The sequence below is a fragment of the Hippocampus zosterae genome, chromosome 19, assembly GCF_025434085.1.
Source record: "Hippocampus zosterae strain Florida chromosome 19, ASM2543408v3, whole genome shotgun sequence".
Classification (NCBI taxonomy): domain Eukaryota; kingdom Metazoa; phylum Chordata; class Actinopteri; order Syngnathiformes; family Syngnathidae; genus Hippocampus; species Hippocampus zosterae.
In genome coordinates, this window is record NC_067469.1 from 7,322,028 (window position 1) to 7,340,306 (window position 18,279).

Here is an 18,279-nt window from a genome sequence, read left to right on the forward strand (position 1 = left end):
TAGCAACAGAAAACAAAAAAAAAATGCTTCTGAAAATGTAAAGGAAAGTTCTTCATTCAGTATTTATTTTTATCAGTTGTAAAATCATGTTTCAGTCCATAAATATTGGATGATGCAAAATATTCAAAGGGTAGCTGCGAAATGCTAATTAGCTCTATTAAAAAAAGTCTTTAAAAAATGCACATTTTGATATCATAGTAGTTTTACCTTACATGAATTATCATTTAAAAATAAAACACTATATTTAATAGAATATTTATGGAAAATTGCATTTCTGTTTGGCACCCCACCGTCGTATCAGTAAGTAACTGCTCCACTTGCGTCCCAAAGTATTGGTACCAATTCACTAGCTGGGTACAGGCATGATACCAAACCTATTTTGGGTACATACTTCATAGAGCAGAAATTTTGTTGTGACCGTGACATGGGTTTGTGTCGTGAGTATGCAAATGAGCGATTTTGCATTTCCCTGGCATGGATTACGAGGTGGTTGAATATAATCAGCGTACTGCAGGAGGCAGTTGTGAGTGAATTGATTTTTTTTTTAAAAAAGTGGTATTTGGGAGAGAAAGGCGCACGTTTGTGTTGCGCTGCAAGGCTTCATGGCCATCTGCGGATTAGAGCAGATTAACGTAATCTGCACTGCCGCAGCAAATCCATGCGAGGTGCTCCGCTCCGGTCACGGCGGTGGAGTGTGCGCTTAGTTGAATGGTCATCGTCGCGTCACGGTGCTTTTCGAGATGTCAGTTTATGTTCATGTTGTGTATCATTGTGCTGTGGTGACATATTTATTGGACTGATTTTGAATAATTGGAATATATTTGAAAAATGTTCCTACACTTAGTTGGAAATATTTTTAAAAATACTTTACCTTTTTTTATACCTGACCTCTTTTATAATATAAATACAAAGTATACCAAATATAAAATATTTCATCTAATTTTGTACAGTGACTATGGCACCTGTGAAATCTGCCTAGCGCCTGCTCGTGTGATATTTTAACACCTAATGAAAACAATGTTTTATTTATATTTTCATCTTTGATTAAAAGGGGTAAAAGGCAGAAAAAGTGGTTCAAAATCAATTCTATAATTTTAAAATATTTTTTTTTAAAAATCAATCTAGTATCTTCTGCAGCTACAATGAAGCCATATGAAATCTCCCTAGCAACTGGTGACAAGGCGCTAATGTGCCACTATGAAAGAATATACCGTATAGAGAAAGAAAAAATTACATTCCTCCAATGTTCAGTCTTAACGGCCGTTATTTTGTGAAGTCTGTTCAGTGACCCTTGAACCCTGTGACATCTGCCTCGCAACCGCACTTCTGCCTATCTCGATGATGCAATTAGGATATGCTTATTACAATAACTTCTTTCTTGTCATCTTACTGCCTCGTGTTGCCAATAAACACGAAATGACTTGCGATAGCCTGTTGCAGTAATCCGATTAGTCGGATTAAAGCGCTGCGACTTCGCAGTTGTGGACTTTCCAACAAGGTTCAAATATTTGATCTCAAACGCACCTTTTTTCTACCATCCCCCCACCCCATTTTTTTTTCATTCACCCGCTTGGGCCTCAACATTCGGTACACCCCCACAAAGGAATGGCAAATGGTGAACACTGTAATAAAAGCCTTCCTTTTATTAGTAAACGTCAGTCCTTACAAAAAAACTTAAATATCATAAAAAGGCATTTGTACAATTTGATATCGAGGGAGGTTCAATCAAACGTGATCACCTAACGAAGTGCCCGCTGCGGTTTGGCACATCCAAACCGCAATCGTCTCTGACAGCAGGCCCCCACACACGGACGACAACGCCAACCTCTTACTGCAGTTCAGGATCACTGTAGGATATGATGGACCAAAAAAAAACTGTACACCACCATTCTTCTCATTGTTTCACACACGCCGCAATCACTGACCTCTGACGGCCTGCATGTTGGATGTGAGCACAAAAACTTTGATGAAGCCGAGGCAGAGCGGCAGGAAGTCGTGTTCCCAGATAACGGCGGGCACCAGAAGGACTTTCCCGTAGCCGGACAGCAGCAGCGCTCGCAAGAGGAGATGGAGATCCATGCCCACTCCACTGTCGCTACATACACGAGACGACATCGCCGCCGCCGCCTTCAGGACCAACAACACGCCGCCGCAGAAGGCTAACAGCTCTAAACATGAAGACAGGGTAACGCCAAGCCTTCAAAAGTGGACGTGTTGGGGGCGAGATTATTTCCGACTTCCTGTGTTTGATCCGGTTGTCTTACCCAATGCAGCCAAGGCCACCATGCCGTAGAACTCCCACTCCTTGGTGTACCTGATGATGTCGGCGGGGTCATCGCTGGACTCTGAACTGTGCCGCAGGGACCACCTAAGGTAGGCCTCGCACAGCAGGCAGAACACGCACAGCTTCCAGTGGATCTGGTGGGCAACGACTGTGTGTAGGAATTAACTCAGAAATCCATTAGAAAACATTCAGTGCCAAAATCGAGTTATGTGGGGGCGGGGGGTAATCTGGGCCTGATGTACTGGCCCTTAAAATTGCAAGCATTTCGAGGGGTGTAATGGGCCAAACGGCCAGCAGAGGGTAGCAGTGGACCATTTTAGATTGAAAATCCTCTGGCAACTCAACTCTTTGCAGTGGTGACTTGAACGTCATGACTTTTAGTCAATCTGAAGCATACATTCGAACAGGAAAATGTTTATGTATTGATATATTGAGTATGTGTGTGTTTAAAGTACAACAGTGTTGGAAACATGACGAGAAAGGCGAGTCGTCACGTGATCAGCCAGTAATGGCTGACGACGAGTTGACGTCACACGAGTGCTTGTGTTTCACTAAATACATAATTATGCTCCAATTTCCATTCTTATTTACTAACATCCCAGTTCGTGTTGAACAAAATATGTCTGAAGGCTTGAGTTTTGCACAAGATGGCGTCAATCAGGATGATGACTGGATCGTATTCTATGTACTTGTCCACTGGCTTCTGGCAGGAACCCTAAAGATAAAATGGGAATGGACTCTAGTTAGGAGGATAGCATGTGTAATACATGAAAAGATTTTATATTTTGTCTTGATATGAGATGTCGAGGTCGGGTATGGCGAACTTTGGAAGCAGCTACGGAAACGAGGCAAATCCTCACTTTATGATGTCGTCCTTGCCGTTGATATGGGAAATTGCGCCCCCTTGTGGAATTGCCTTCAAGTCTGGTCTTATGCATGTTATTGTTCATTCTTTCCGTTAAGTAGGGGTTTGGCAAAAAAGGGAAGGGTATTGACCGAATTTTGAAAGCAACTGCATGGGGAAACGGTCTAAATGAATGAAAGAATTGTGTAATTCACGTGTGTGAGATTCACAGACGTGTGCATGTTATCATATCATGAAATGAAAGCAATGAAAACAGAAGCGTCGACACACAACAGTAGAGTAACACGGGGTGTCCTCGGTTTACGACGCTGTACACAATTCCCGCATTTGTGCGTAAATTAGAACAAGCCGTTGTCCAAAGCTACCAGAAATGCTTAATCGAATAACAACCGAAGGCCGAAATTTGTATTTTAATTCAATAACAGAGACGCGGTTGCGAACGTGCTATTAAATCGGTAAAAAAAAAACATTAAAGAGCTGCTCCCGAGTGGTTCGTAACTTTGCCGTAGCTAATTCCGATGAGCTGCTTTATCGCAACGGACTTTTATCTTCGCTCGCGTTATCACAAGAAAAATGATGGCGACAAGCCAAACAACTGAATAGTAACAGTATTACAATGTAACGCACGCATAACGTGATCTTCAGGATCCCGTTGGTGTAATCTCGGTGCAACTCCGCCGCCTTTTCGTTACATTCGATGCACCTGAAGGCAGCTTCCGCCATTTTTCACAGCGACCATACGAACCGGAAGTAAACACACTCACGTGTTTGTGAGGTTTCAAAATAACTCGAATTATCTTACTCGTGGATCAGTTCAAGTTACAAATGGAATGGTCGAGTTTCTGATGTCAGGTTAAATTTAAGTGTTGCAACATTGTCAGTGAATTATTGTTAAGTAAAACACGGCATTCCTCATATACAATGACATGCGCAAATATTTTGAAAATTTTGGCAACGAAAATGCCAGTTCCGTCCCCTATTTTGACTGCAATTAAAATATTTTAAGATTACATATTTGTCATAATTTTACTTTTTTGTAGATCTATTTAACTTTTCGTTCGATCAAAGAAGAGCAGATGATTATTTTTCCTTGTTTCTTTCATACTAAAGAACACACCCTTGTTTGTTTATAGATTTATTTTTAATACATTGACATACCCAGTTTTTTTCTGTCAAAACAATACTTAAAGGTTTTAGAAATAGAACATAATGATCTTTAAAGGCTTTAGAAATAGAACATAATGATCTAAGTGTCAGGAGATTTTCAAGATCAAAGCTTTGTTGTTTCTCATGTGTTCAGTGTTGAGCTTCGGGGTTGTCGTAGATGTAGCTGCCCACAGCTCCCATGTTCACACCTGCAGACAAAAGCAACAGTTGGGAGTAGCCACCCTTAAAAAAATGTTGCTTCATACCTTTTGGTCCAAACAGTACGCCGTAGCAGGGTTTGTGGCAATAAGGCCGTCCCTCATGCTGAAAAATGAACATTAGAAAAAAAACATCACTTCTTTGGGTTCTTACAAAACCAAACAAACGGCACTTTCACCTCGGCATGACCGCCGGCCGTCAGAGTCTTGCTGCATCTCTCGCAGCGCAGACACGGCTTGTGCCAGTCCTTTCCCAGAGATGACACTTTCTCAGCTGTCCACATACAAATGCACATGGTTACCACAGTTACTGATTCAACTTTTCTAACCATAGACATAGCGGTTTAATTTTAATACATAACTTGAAGGATGGACCCCAACACTATGACCCGACCCTACAGTGCACTCACCAAAGTAGACTGCCTTGTTGCAACCGGCGCAGACGTTTGGCCCTCCAGAGAAACTGGCACCTTTTGGAGTTACACAAAAAATATATACATACGCATATTTTTCTTCTTTCACTGCTATACTATCACAGTTTTCCTGTTCCTTCTATTTTTACTCCACATATTTCTCACCCTTCTCTGGTCCCAGAGAGGCGACTTGTTTCTCCTCCCGCGCTTTGGTTACCAAGGGGACAGCTGGCGGGGCCTCGTTGGTGGGAGCATCGTAAAGGTAGGTGCCGACTCCACCGATGTTCACTCCTGAAACATATTCAAATAGGTTACTCTTTATTTGATACACACATATAAATAATAGCAATATTGACAATGCTTTTTTAAAAATGTGAGCAATAAAAGTCACCTTTTGGTCCGTAAAGGGCAGCGTAGCACGGTGTGTGGCAGAATGGCTTCCCCTCATGCTGTGAAGTATTTCACATTTTAGACGACATCACTTGACAATTATACCACACATTAAATTATGTCAGATGTTAATCATGCCACATGTAAAATTATGAGTGATAATTTTTTTTAATATATCCTGGCCCAGATTGAAGCTCTCGTACCTCAGCGTGGCCACCAGGATTCAGCGTTTTGTTACATCGTTCACATTTCAAACAGAACTTGTGCCAGTTTTTGCCTAAGGAAGAAACCTTCTCCGCTGTGAACACACACACACACACACACACACACACACACACGTTGCCGTCAAACATTGTAAAAATTCACTCAAGATTTCTTTTTTGTGCTCTTTATTTACCTCATACAAAATTGCACTTTTACGCCTTTTGAAGTCTCAATACAACATTTATTTCAAAAAGACCACAAAGTTGTTTTGTCCTGAGGGGACGCAGGAAGCCTGCCAGAGTGGTTCACTGTCATCAATTACTTGATTATAAGTCACAATGGAAAGAAAGAACAGTTTTGGTCTCAGCAATCTTTGTCGTTCTTAGCGGAGGATAAAGAATATCGACTGTTATATTGTCTGTCGATGTGTATTGTTCAACTGTTTATTCAAATATCACTGCTCATACATTTATAATGCAGTGACACTGATGTCATTCATTAGCATTGGTGGACTGAAGATTGTATGTTTTCTTTATTTATTTTCATACGTTAATAGTTTACTATCCGCCAGAAACGATGTCCAAGAGACACTGCTGTGTACTGCTTTTTACATGTCTGCTTTGTACATGTATTTTTCAAAGGCAATACTATAATTATCTCTCTCTGGATAGGAATATAATAAAAGTTTGGTTGCAAAGTAATAGTATCATATTCAAAATGATTGATAAGCAGCGTCTGCTCGATAAATCACATTAAAATCCATAAGATAAAAGGACGTCACTGTAATTACAGACGACAGTGAAGGGACATAAAAAATCCAGCCCCAATCACTGGTCCACTCACCAAAAAACACCGGCTTGACACACTTGGGGCATGTCGACGCCATGTAAAGAGTACAGAAAGTGCCTGGGTCAGCTTTGGCGTACGGTTCAGACTACGGCACGTCGTCTTTCGCAATGCCGGCGATGACGTCGGCGGTCCTTCTTTCGTCTTAGCTCGTTTGCATAGCCACGCCTCCGCCGACAACCATTGGTTGAGCGCAATGGGATTGCAGAATTTAATTTTTCCAATATTATTTGATATCCATCCATATTGTCGTCTGTTTATCATCACAAGGGTCGCGGGCGTCCCCGAGCCTATCCCACCCTGAACTGGTTGCCAGCCAATCGCAAGGCTCACCTAGACGAACAACCATTCGCTCTCACAATCACACATAGGGCGTGTTCCATTAACCTGCCATGCATGTTTTTGGAATGTGGGAGGAAACCGGAGCAAAACGCATCCATTTTTTTTCTCAAGGCGCCGCTTTGCGGTATCATCATACAGTAAACGCCTTGGTAAAAACATCTTTTGTCCTGTGATGACAACGCGTGCGTACTGTACTGTACTGTATGTTGAGGCGTTTTTTTTTTTTGTTTTTTTTTGCCACGCAGCTACCACGCAATAATGGACGCCTGGGTGTGCCCTCAAAGCGCCTGCGAGCTAAAAATACCTACATATAAATTTCCAAAACATAACCGTGTACATTTTCTTTGACGGTAAAATACGGTGACCACAGACTTAAGTCTTCTTCTCGCTGGCGGGCTGGTATTCGCGTGACGTCAACATCCACAGAACAAATGGTGACTCATGAAGGAAACGAAATTAAATGTGGGGCCGTTTACACTCTTTTTGTAAGATAATGTTTGAACAGGAATATGTGAATAGCACTCAAATTGCGTTTAACGGTATTCAGATTGCATGACTTAAATTTGAGGGACCTTTCAATAGCAAGGAATGAACAGCAGAGGGCGCCAAAGGTGTTGCGCAAAACGTCTGTACGCGGAGAGAGCGAGAGCGAGAGAGAGAGAGAGAGAGAGAGAGAGAGAGAGAGAGAGAGAGAGAGAGAGAGAGAGAGAGAGAGAGAGAGAGAGAGAGAGAGAGAGAGAGAGAGAGAGAGAGAGAGAGAGAGAGAGAGAGAGAGAGAGGAAGACTATTACAGTTTCAATTATTCCAATTTTCACGCCAGATTCGCTTTTAGTAACATAATTAAAACGCAACGTGTCCGGATAATGAAGAATATTTGTGCCATTAGCGTTTCTGTTGAGCAAGAAGTGACAGTTATTTGGGGGGGGGCGGAGTCAAATAATGACAAAGACCCGTCGAACAAAAGCTATCACGCCCGAGTGCGTGATATACACTCGCACGCAGAAAATGTTCTTAAGTAAAACTACTGTGAAATAGATTACGAAATTAAGAAAGTATAACGGAAGTTAATTGTAAGTAACCAAAATGTTCAACATGGCAAGAAACACAATCAAGAACGAATTTTACAATCACCATGGTTAAAAACAAATGAATCATGTTGAATCAATGCATGTATTTTTTCATGAAAACTCTGAACTGGGTTGCCTAAAAAATGTTTTAACTGCTTTTTAAAAATGTCGATAAGGCCTATTAATTACAGAAATGGAGTCCTATTTTTTTTCAAAAACAAAAGGCATACTTTTGGGAAATACACCGCAGTCCCTTTTTTCCTGAGAATAAAGGCGATTTTTTTTCTTCCAGGATAAAAGGCTGAGCTTTTTGTCAACTTTTCACATAACTTCCCATTTCAACGTGCCGCCCCCACCCCACCGCCCCCTTCAGTCTGAATGGTGCTAATGACATCATTAATCACTCCACTGGGCTAATTTGGACTTTTCATTTTCATTCCAGGAGGTCCAGTTGGACTGTGACCCATTTTTTTTCGACCAATGGCAGCAGAGCAAAAAAGTCTCCTGAGCTAATGAGGAGCTGAGCCCCGCCCACCTGTCTGCATACCAATGGACCCCAACAGTGTCGTGTTTCATTTTTATCATTGCATCTATTTTGATTCAAATGTCTTTTTCAAACAAAAAGCTAAGTAAGACTTTTTTCACACTTTTCACAATGGTAATATATATTTATTTCTATTTTTAATGCAAACATTCATATTTTTTAGGGGCTGTTTGGACTCATCCTTTGTGAGAGTTAAACCGGACCATGACCCAAATTCTCGTGCCAAAGACTGCCCCGGCTAAAAAAAAAAAAAAAAACGTCTCCTGAGCCAATGTTGCGCTTGGCTCCGCCCACCTGTGGGCATACTAATGTAGCCCCCGAATAAGAGCCCTAAAGGGGGCCCCCCACACTTCTTGTGAGACTTTCAGCCTGCTCAGCGCACACAAAACCTCCAACATGGTCGACGCCTTCTGTGCCACTTGGAAGCTGGTGGACAGCGACAACTTCGATGAGTACATGAAAGCGCTCGGTGAGTCGCACTCGTGCTACTAGTGAGACGCTGGATATTCACTAGTTTAATTTTGGAATGCACTAGTAGCACACAGTTGTCAACTAGTGCGCATTTTTGTCCTACAAGCAACTTGCTGTTTTCCTAGAGGTGTGCAAATATCCCACGCAGCAGTGAAAAAAAAAGGCTACTAGTAAGACAGTCGCTTTACTAGTATGCTGAATTATCTTACTCGTGAGGAGAAAGGATAAGCAGTTGTCCGGTGCTGTTGGGACATCAGTGTAGCAAGTTAGCTGTGTGTCAACGCCCGGAAAAATGCATTTTCCCGTTGGATACTCTGCTGGCATGGCCGCTTTAGAGCGCCCCGTTGTTGGCGACGCATGCACGATCATCATGAGAGAAAGATGTTGAAGTGTGTAGGGAAAAAAGAAGTCACAGCCAGTGTGTGGTTTTGTGTTGCCATGTCTGCTTTAGAGCGCCTTGTTGAAGGTGGGATGGGGAGTAATTTTTTTTGTTTTTTTAATTCTTGGTGTGGCTTCTTTAGAGCGCCGTGTCACATCCACGAGTGCACACATAACGTGGTGAGAAGGCAGAATAAATAATGTATCCCAAATGACGGGTAGTGTGTGGACTGGAACTTTGCGTTGATATGGCTGCGTTAGAACGCCTCATTGTTGGCCGTGAGTGCACGAACTGCATGGAGAGGCAGAAGAAAGGGGGGGGGTGACAGGCACCATGTGATTTCGCGCTGGTATGTCTACTTTAGTGTGCCTCATGGGATGGGGGAATTACGGTGTTTTTCAGTAAATAAATACAATCTTGACTTGATGTGGCCGCTTAAGAGAAAGCACCTCAGTGTGGGCTATGAATGCTAAACACGTCATTGAGACAATAAACAAATAAAGTCCAATGTGACTACCAGCATGTGGACAACGGGGTTACAGCGCCTTTTTGTCATCCCGTGACGATGGAAATTAGCATCGATGTTGCTGTAGTTTTTACTCTTCAAACATACGGAGCAGGGAAAGAGAAACAGAGTGTGACAGGCTTCTATCGGTACCCAGGTGTGGGCTTCGCCACCCGGCAGGTGGGCAACGTGACCAAGCCCACCGTCATCATCAGCCAGGAGGGCGACAAGGTGACCATCCGCACGCAGAGCACCTTCAAGAACACCGAGATCTCCTTCAAGCTGGGGGAGGAGTTTGATGAGACCACCGCCGACGACAGAAACTGCAAGGTAGGAACGCAACTAGCAATGCTTGGGAAGCGCACATGAGACGCAAATACTGACTTGAGGAACTGTAATGGAGTAAAAAAAAAAAGACTAGTCAGAGAAATTACATCCTGATTACTTTTACTAAACTAGAAAAATTTGGGGCCCGGTGGCCCAGTGGTTAGTGCGTCAACCTCACGGTGCACAGGTGCAGGGTTAATTTCCGGCTCTGGCCTTCCTGTGTGGAGTTTGCATGTACTCCCCGTGCCTGTGTGAGTTTTCTCTGGGTTATCCGTTTTTCTGCCACATTCCAAAAACATGCATGGCAGGTTAATGGAACACTGTAAATTGTCCCCCATGATAACTTGGCACAAAAAAGGTACAGCTACTTGTCTTAAAATGTACCTCCGTACAAAAGTAAAACTGAATGTTAACTTTTGGAAAGAAAACCTCCCTGAATATTGTTATATTGTCTGTCTACATGCGTTGCGCCACCATATGTGTTGAAATATCCATTGCTCAAAACGCCGGTAACACCGCCACATAGATGCTAATCGTTAGCCGGCCTTTGGCGTTTCCAGCCTGGCGTCTTAACCTTTAAGACAAAAACGTTTCCCCCTCCACCTTGATAAGTTTGAGAAGTCTTAAATGGCGCTTGTTGCTGACGGTCATCTGCTCGTTAGTCCACAGTGAGCATGGACGGAGACAAGTTGGTCCACGTGCAGAAGTGGGACGGCAAGGAGACCAAGTTTGTCAGGGAGATCAAGGACGGCAAGCTCGTCATGGTGAGATTTCAGAGAAAAATTTGATTTCTTCAAGAAAAAAAAAGTTGTAAATTGACATGGCGAAACTCTGTATTACAATACTATAGAATAGTCTTTTTTTTTTAATAAAATCTTATTTTAGTTGCTAAAATGGGTGATTTTTTTAAAAAACATTTACCTGATTTATTTTGTAATACACATTTATGTCTTCCTATAATAATCTCATATTCATGTTTCTGGAGCTCTGGAAATTAATTCCCTCCTAAGCAGAAAATTTGGTGCTCCAAATGTTCTTCATTTTTTGGATGAAGTTTCTTGGGTTAAAAAAAAAACTTTTAAAAGTGACGTTCTTCTCTTCCTCATCCAGAACTTGACCTTCGAGGACATCCACGCCGTACGCACCTACGAGAAGGCATAGAGGCCAACGTTTGCACATCTTCTTCATCATCGTCTTCCTCCTCAAGCAAGCTGCACATGTTTTATTTTTATCAAGTCTTTTTTTTTAAATATGAAAAAAATGACATTTTGGACTGATCTCTTTGCAAATGTGGTAAATAAAACACGGAGAAATTTTAGACTCTTCTCATCTGTTCCTATCATTAATTGACAGTTTAAAAGTTTGAACAAGGAAATAAACAAGAAGGTATAACGATGTTTTTTTTGTTTTTAATTGTACAGTTACACGTCAAACACAATTTACATCAGGTTGAACGACATAGTTCCGCGTTTCATGTTCGTCCACGACACGCTCGGCCGTCAATCAAACGAAACCACGCCCCGTCTTTTTGAAAAAACAAAGTCACGTGACAAGCTGACCACTCCAATATCCGCCTTTTGCTCGTCAACAAACACGAGTTGTTGAGCGACCTTTGTCGTGTATTCCGAGTCAAGCTCTTGCAATTGAACGACATGACGTCGCAACTCGTCTGTTTTGTTCTCCTGTTGTGCGCCGCCGTTCGCTTTGAGGCGGCCCCGCCCGGAAGAGGAACCGAGCCGGCGGACGCAGGTGAGTCGTCGTGATACCTCCCAAAACTGAAATTGTCAACATGCAATTTGTGTGCAAAAAAAAAAAAAATCAGACGTTCTTACGTTGAGGTAGCAGCACACGGGACGACGTTTAGGAACAAATGAAAACACTTTCGTTAACCGCAACGAATTGATTCACACACGTGGAGCAATCAAAACAAGACAAATATCAAGTGCTGATGTGCTGCAGATGGCTCGTGTGTGTTTATGCCTCTCAGGCATCATATAAGGTTTGTCAAGAGACGTAACACATTTGTTTGCTCTTGTTAAGAGGCATTAGTGCGATTAAGACATCGTCAACCGTCGGCACTGACGTGTGGTACTACTTTAATATTTGAATTAGCTGTTGATCATCGTTTTGGAGATGAGAGTAGCAACCAATAAACATATACTGTACAGGTTTAAAAAAATATATATATATATATATATGTGATTTTTTTTAAGTCCGCAAATGGTCCGTGAGAAGCTGCAAAACAACAGCGAGTCACAAAAAAATCTGCGATGCACTGAAGCCGCGATAAACAAACCGCGAAATAGCGAGGGATCACTGTACATCCTGATTCATATAGCGCTTTCACTACAGCAGCAGCTGTAATAAAGCGCTTAACAAAACAGTTTAACATAAAGTCAAATAATAAACGCAACACTAAACTGACGTCGGACAGTTGTGCAGTCCTAACCACTTTTCCCTTGTACGCTTTGTTTAAAGCAGTTGAATCACAAAGTGTCCTTTCGCTAGTGGATCAGAGACGTCATGTTCAAAATGTGCACACGTTGGCGACAAGCTAAGTTTCAAAGTCAACAAGAAGCTGTAGCATCCATTGACGAAAAAAAGATTAGGTCATTTTTCCTGTCCCATGTAAATCCATTTCAATTCCAAGCGGCGACTCTCAGTTCCAAATATGCATCAGCACTCCGCGCCGACGCCCCTCTCCTTATCCTCAACTTCCGCAGCCATCCATCCAGCCGCACCAACTCAGACTATCTAACAGCGCCGACATCTCCACTGAACAAAACGGGGCTGTGAAAAGTGCTGCCCATTACAGGCGCAAAAAACACAAGCACCCCGGGGGCTGTCCAGCAACGACAGTCAAATGTCGCAGACATTCCTCCCAATCAAAATCTACTGGTACAGGCGTGCTGCCGAGAAGGCGCAACCACCAAGCACAGATTCTTCGTCTTTGACGAATGTCGTGGCCAAAAAACGCTGAAAACAGTCCACATCAGGTTCACGCGACGAAACAGCAAACACCATGTGACAAAACAAAAGACCAAAACAACAAAAAAGCAAGGCTCTTGAAGAGCACTTGCCAATGGCTGCCTACTCGGGCGCCATCTTGGGGGAAGGGGGTCGTTTAAAGTGTGCACGTGCGCGTGTGTGTGTGTGTTGGATATATCTGAATGTGCTGTCTTCACTCCAAAGTACATTTTCCAATTATTCCTACACCAGGAAGGTTTTGGCACATCACCGACCTTCATTTGGACCCCACCTACCACCTGGCGCCGGACCCCACCAAAGTATGTTTCTCCTCCAAAGGGAAGCCCACCACCGATGCCGGTCCGTTTGGGGACTTTTTGTGCGACTCGCCCTACGGCCTCATCCAGTCGGCTTTCATGCACATGAAGAGCCTCGTCCAACCAAACGACTTCATCATTTGGACCGGGTAGCGTCAAATTGCCTATTCCTCATTTTGGATGATTTTTTTTAAAAAATGGATGAATGAATGAATGAATGAATGATTATGATTTTTTAAATATGATTTACGTTACTACTACAGAGACAGTCCACCTCACGTTCCGGTAAGCGAGCTGTCCACGTCGATGGTGATCGAAGTGATTAGCAACTTGACACAAAGCATCCGACAACATTTCCCAAACGTCAGCGTCTTTCCCGCCATGGGGAACCATGACTACTGGCCGCAGGTAGCCGACACGGCAGATTCAGAATCCGAGCATGTCTATATACGGTTATGTGTATGTTGTCAGGATCAACTGCCTACGTCCACAAACGACATCTACAAGGCAGCCGCCCGCCTTTGGAGCCCCTGGTTGCAAGACGACGCATTGAAAACTCTTTCACGAGGTTAACTTATCTCACTAAAATTCTTTTTTTTTCACACTGTGTGTGTTACTTTTGTGGAATTTGTACTGCAGTGAAACTCCTCTACAACAAAACCTACATGGGCGAAATGCCCCCTAGTGTGAAAAAAGTTTAATGCATGAAAGCCATTCCCACTTTTCTGCGCCCCCTACGATGAAAAATCCTCCTGTTCCGTCATATGAAATATTTTTTCTCTGCTTTCTGGCCATTTTATGTACGTGTAAAGTCTTCGCTCATGTGCTGGTGTCCACAGGAGGCTTCTACACCCAGCTGGTTCGTCCGGGTGTACGAGTGGTGAGCGTCAACAGCATCCTCTACTACGGCCCCAACCACGCCACCGTCAACATGAGCGACCCGGCGGGACAATACGAGTGGTTGGATGACACGCTGAAAAAGGCGGGCGACGACATGGAGAAGGTTCGATGTTGTCATTTAACCCTTTCGGTGATAGCGGCGTCATTACAGTGGACAGCCGATCATGTTATCGGGTTCTCGTTATCGGCGCTCCTCTTGTGATTGACGTGTCGATCTATCAGGTGTATATAATTTCGCACGTTCCGCTGGGATTCCTGCCCTCGCTCCGTAACGTGACGGCCATCAGGGATGAGCACAACGAGAAGCTGCTCAACATCTTTCGGCGCCACAGTCATGTGATCGCGGGACATTTCTACGGACACACGCATAAAGATAGCATCATGGTGCTCCTGGACTCCAAAGGTGACCGCAGAAATATGTTAAAGCATTCGTTACATGAGTCAACAGCGTATAATTAAAAAGTAAGACGATGATGATGCTCACTTTTGAGGGTTTTTTTTTTTACTGAGCCTTATGAGCAGGTGTTCCTAATAAAGTGGCCAGAAAACCAGTGGAATGCATCCCAGACTGTATATTGCCAGGCAATATTATATGATGCATTAATTAATAAGAACAAGAAAACATTTTTTTCGTCTCACAATGGAGAAATTCCCAATTTACAGCAGCAAAGTTAGGAAAGTAAGAAAGTAGGAGAGCAAAAAGTATCGGAGCTGCTGTAAAGGCAGCCACACTCGTGACGCCATCTTGAAGTCCTCATAACATCACAAAATGACATTAAATATATCAATTAAACATGTTGCATGATTTGTCTATTTGGTAAAGATAAAATATATAATGAATTTTTAAAATGTTTGTATTTTTTAATGGATGGTGCATATAGCAGTTAATGATGCATGTTTTTAATATATATATTTTTTGGGGTAGATTCACCTGTGAACTCTGTGTTTGTGGCTCCGGCGGTAACGCCTATCAGAAGCTTTTCGGAGCCGTACTCCAATAACCCAGCGGTGCGATTGTATTTCTATGACAAACGAGACTTTGGCATTTTGGTAAGTCTTGACAGGCACCCTTGTAAAACACCACGTCACATTATTACACCATTCCGTGTAAGCCTATTTTTTTTTCCATGTCAAAGGACCTGTGGCAATACTTCCTCAACTTGACCGAGGCGAACCTCGAGCAACGAGCCAACTGGAAGCTGGAGTACATCATGACAAAAGCGTTTGGGATGCCGGACCTGCGGCCGCCTAATCTTCTGCAACTGGCTGTGCGCTTGTGGCTACCGCCCAACGCCGCTTTCGACACCTACTTTGCTCACTTCACGGTTAGTTACGATGGCAGGCCGTCATGCCAGGGAGAGTGTAAGATCCTCCAGTTGTGCTCCATGCTCCACCTGGACCAGGCTCGCTACGGCGCTTGCGTGGGGGCACGACAACATCGTCACAGTCTCGCCAGTAACCTTCTTTGATATCCATTTATGGATTTCAGCACGTATTTGTTTCTGTGCCACTATCACCAGAATAATAATACCGCCATAATCATAGTAAGATGACCCAAAATTGTCTGATGTGCCTCTCAATTTTTTTCAGACTTGGCAACATGAAATTTGGTTGCCATGTCTGTCATGAGTACACCACAAAAAAGTCTCAAGAGGCCGTGCCTGAAAAGAAATAGGAAGTCTTTTTGCTATGAAAATGATCATTTTTTTAGTCATTTAGAAGTTGTGAATTTGTTTTGCGAAAAAAAAAAAGTGTTTAGGGTGGAAAATTGAAAACAGGAGTAGATCCACAAAAAAGTCTCAAGAAACTGTATTCAGTTTAGGTTTGGCGCAACCAAGCCAGGGTCATATTTGAGGCATCAAATTGGATTTATTTTATTGAAACCAGTTTAATTTAACATGATGAAATTTGGTAGACAGTCTATCATGAGTAGACCCACAAAAAAAGACTTAAGAAACCATTCCTGAGGATACAGGAAGTCTGGCATTTTATTTTGGGAGGCCATTTTGCACTTGTTTTTTGGGGGCTTGGGGGGCTTCTTCAAACACCAAGTTGCTCTCGAGATTTTCTTTTTCCCCATTTGCTTCCGAATTTGGAGCACACATACTCACGGATGATGCGAGCCTGACAAACATCATGCACCATGAAAAACAGCTGCTAGGGAATTGCATTGACTATGATTGCTGAAGCATGAGCATTGCACAGTTGAAATGAATGTAAAAAGTGGATGATTGTTGACACTTCATTCTGTCGTCTTCTGAATTCTGAAACCATCTCATTGCTGACAATTGTTGACTTGATTTCAAGTTTTGCTCTTTAAAAAATGCTAGCTGAATCGCATAATTGTCGTGTTTTCTTTTCAATTAGGTCTGTAGATTCTTAGTTATCCATGAGTATAATGTAGCGTTTGTCTGATAAGTTGGGCGTGGGGGGCGGGGGGGCAGGCACTGGCCTCATTTGACTTGGCCCCCCTTTACTCCCTCTCAACTTCTCCTGCTTTGAATGTTCTCAGCTCCATTCCAGCGCTATTGTGGGCCAACCCCCCACCCCTGTGCTCAACTTCCTCCCCCTAACGTTTGAAAGTCCCTCGTTTCAAAACATCCGTTTGCTCCATGTGTAACTTCCAAAAAGCCCCAAAAGAATGTCCAGAAAGTGTCAGAAGAAGAAAAAAGAAGTTAAGATGAATGATGAATGGTGAGAAACTCACCTTCTTTGCTCCCCCTGTCCCCTCCACCCTGATCCTTCAATCCCTTTGCTCGGCTGGTCAGGGCGTAACCGTGGTAACAGCATACTGGCGGGTGAGTATGGCCTGTTGCCGGGGCAGCCATCACCACAGTGACATCAGTGAAGCGCTCTTGTGTGCAAACAAAGCTTGTCTCTTTTCTCTCTTTGCGCGGCCACTTTTTGGGGAGGCGGGGAAAAGTTCTATGGAGTACACTTCCAACCACAAAAAAAAAAACAATTTTTGAGAGTGTTGTTTCCTACAAAATAAAGCATCCCGAGCAATAAACTCGGTTTGAAACTCAGTGCAGCCTTAATAAACGGCCACAAAGGTTCATTTTGGTATCTTGTGAAATGTAGGGGACCCGAGGTTGACCCCAGGAGACACTGTCAACTGTTGGCCTGGTATACAGTACGTGTTAATGTTTCTGTAGGGTGGGTTTTGACAGTATTGTCGTTTTATTTGAGAAACATTTAAAAGAAAAAGCATTTTGACTCTGTTACAGTCACGCAGTTTACAGTTGATCAACCTGACCTGAGCTAACCTCGTCCTTCTGGTGTGAGGCTAATCCCTTTTTGTAAAAGCTCTGTTTGGTCTGCGCTCGGCAAGATTAGTGTTGTCCATGTAATTTTATTTTTTTTTACTTGTAATTTAGCTAGCCACACACTCAAGCGAATCCCTCATCAACTTCACTTGCAGCCGCAACTGGCAAGTTTTTATCCATGACAACCAAGTGATACCAACTGCACTTTTATCTGGATTGTTGAACATTTTTGAAAGATAAATGCAATCAAAAGATGATTTATATGCATAAATGTTTCATTTACATATGATTGTTTATGTCCTATTAACTATTAGCATGCAAACTGTCACTAACTATTCATTAAAATATATTTTTTTAAAATAATAAGTCAGGAATTGTTATTTTCTCTAATAAAGAAAATAGAAATGCAAGTTTAAAATTTTGTTTTATGAATTTAAACAGGCCACATTTAATAACAAAAAAAGGAAAATGGCTCAAAAACCTGATATGCTCCAAAAAAAAGTCAAGGCATTTTTTTTTAATCGGTTTCAAAAATATTGTGAGTATAAAGACTTCTCAAATTCAAATCTGCTGTTAAACGGTGTAGTGTATGAGTCCAAGAAGAATTCACGATAACTACAAATCGACATGTTGATTCCTGTGAGTGAACGGCGCTCCAGTGGAACCTGCTCATTTATTGCTTGTGAAATTAGCTCCATTGTGTAATCATGTTGCAAAATCATCTTGATTGCCAAATCACGGCGTCTTTATCTGTCTGTGTGTGCACTTTTTGCGTGTTTTCCTGTCCTACTGGCATATCCTCTTTTGTTACTATGAACAATGACCAAT

The 18,279-nt window shown here is 42.6% G+C and overlaps 4 protein-coding genes across 5 annotated transcripts; 2 read left to right on the plus strand and 2 right to left on the minus strand.

Moving 5' to 3' along the window:
* Positions 1-1,614: 1,614 nt before the first annotated feature.
* arv1 (ARV1 homolog, fatty acid homeostasis modulator) lies at positions 1,615-3,909 on the minus strand. Its single transcript, XM_052053287.1, has 5 exons — positions 3,777-3,909; positions 2,880-2,999; positions 2,265-2,418; positions 1,926-2,168; positions 1,615-1,847 (listed from the first exon to the last, which is right to left on the minus strand). The coding sequence occupies exons 1-5, from the start codon at positions 3,870-3,872 to the stop codon at positions 1,726-1,728; spliced, it is 735 nt and encodes a 244-aa protein (XP_051909247.1). The 5' UTR covers positions 3,873-3,909; the 3' UTR covers positions 1,615-1,725.
* Positions 3,910-4,354: 445 nt separating this feature from the next.
* On the minus strand, positions 4,355-6,719 carry LOC127592507 (cysteine-rich protein 2-like). The gene is made up of 8 exons (XM_052053292.1): positions 6,364-6,719; positions 5,520-5,614; positions 5,318-5,375; positions 5,092-5,217; positions 4,924-4,983; positions 4,693-4,787; positions 4,562-4,619; positions 4,355-4,504 (listed from the first exon to the last, which is right to left on the minus strand). Exons 1-8 carry the CDS (start codon positions 6,404-6,406, stop codon positions 4,446-4,448), a joined length of 594 nt encoding a protein of 197 aa, XP_051909252.1. The 5' UTR covers positions 6,407-6,719; the 3' UTR covers positions 4,355-4,445.
* A 1,900-nt stretch (positions 6,720-8,619) lies between these two features.
* Positions 8,620-11,319, plus strand: LOC127591832 (fatty acid-binding protein, brain). The gene is made up of 4 exons (XM_052052066.1): positions 8,620-8,788; positions 9,832-10,004; positions 10,664-10,765; positions 11,112-11,319. The coding sequence occupies exons 1-4, from the start codon at positions 8,716-8,718 to the stop codon at positions 11,160-11,162; spliced, it is 399 nt and encodes a 132-aa protein (XP_051908026.1). The 5' UTR covers positions 8,620-8,715; the 3' UTR covers positions 11,163-11,319.
* Positions 11,320-11,539: 220 nt separating this feature from the next.
* Positions 11,540-16,520, plus strand: smpdl3a (sphingomyelin phosphodiesterase acid like 3A). Of its 2 annotated transcripts, XM_052052065.1 has the most exons (9): positions 11,540-11,750; positions 13,221-13,434; positions 13,549-13,693; positions 13,757-13,853; positions 14,125-14,288; positions 14,408-14,588; positions 15,111-15,235; positions 15,322-15,683; positions 15,731-16,520. In XM_052052065.1, the coding sequence occupies exons 1-8, from the start codon at positions 11,654-11,656 to the stop codon at positions 15,652-15,654; spliced, it is 1,356 nt and encodes a 451-aa protein (XP_051908025.1). In that variant the 5' UTR covers positions 11,540-11,653; the 3' UTR covers positions 15,655-15,683; positions 15,731-16,520. The 2 variants fall into 2 exon arrangements, with proteins under 2 accessions (XP_051908025.1, XP_051908024.1); XM_052052064.1 differs by having other exon boundaries at positions 15,322-16,520.
* Positions 16,521-18,279: the final 1,759 nt, after the last annotated feature.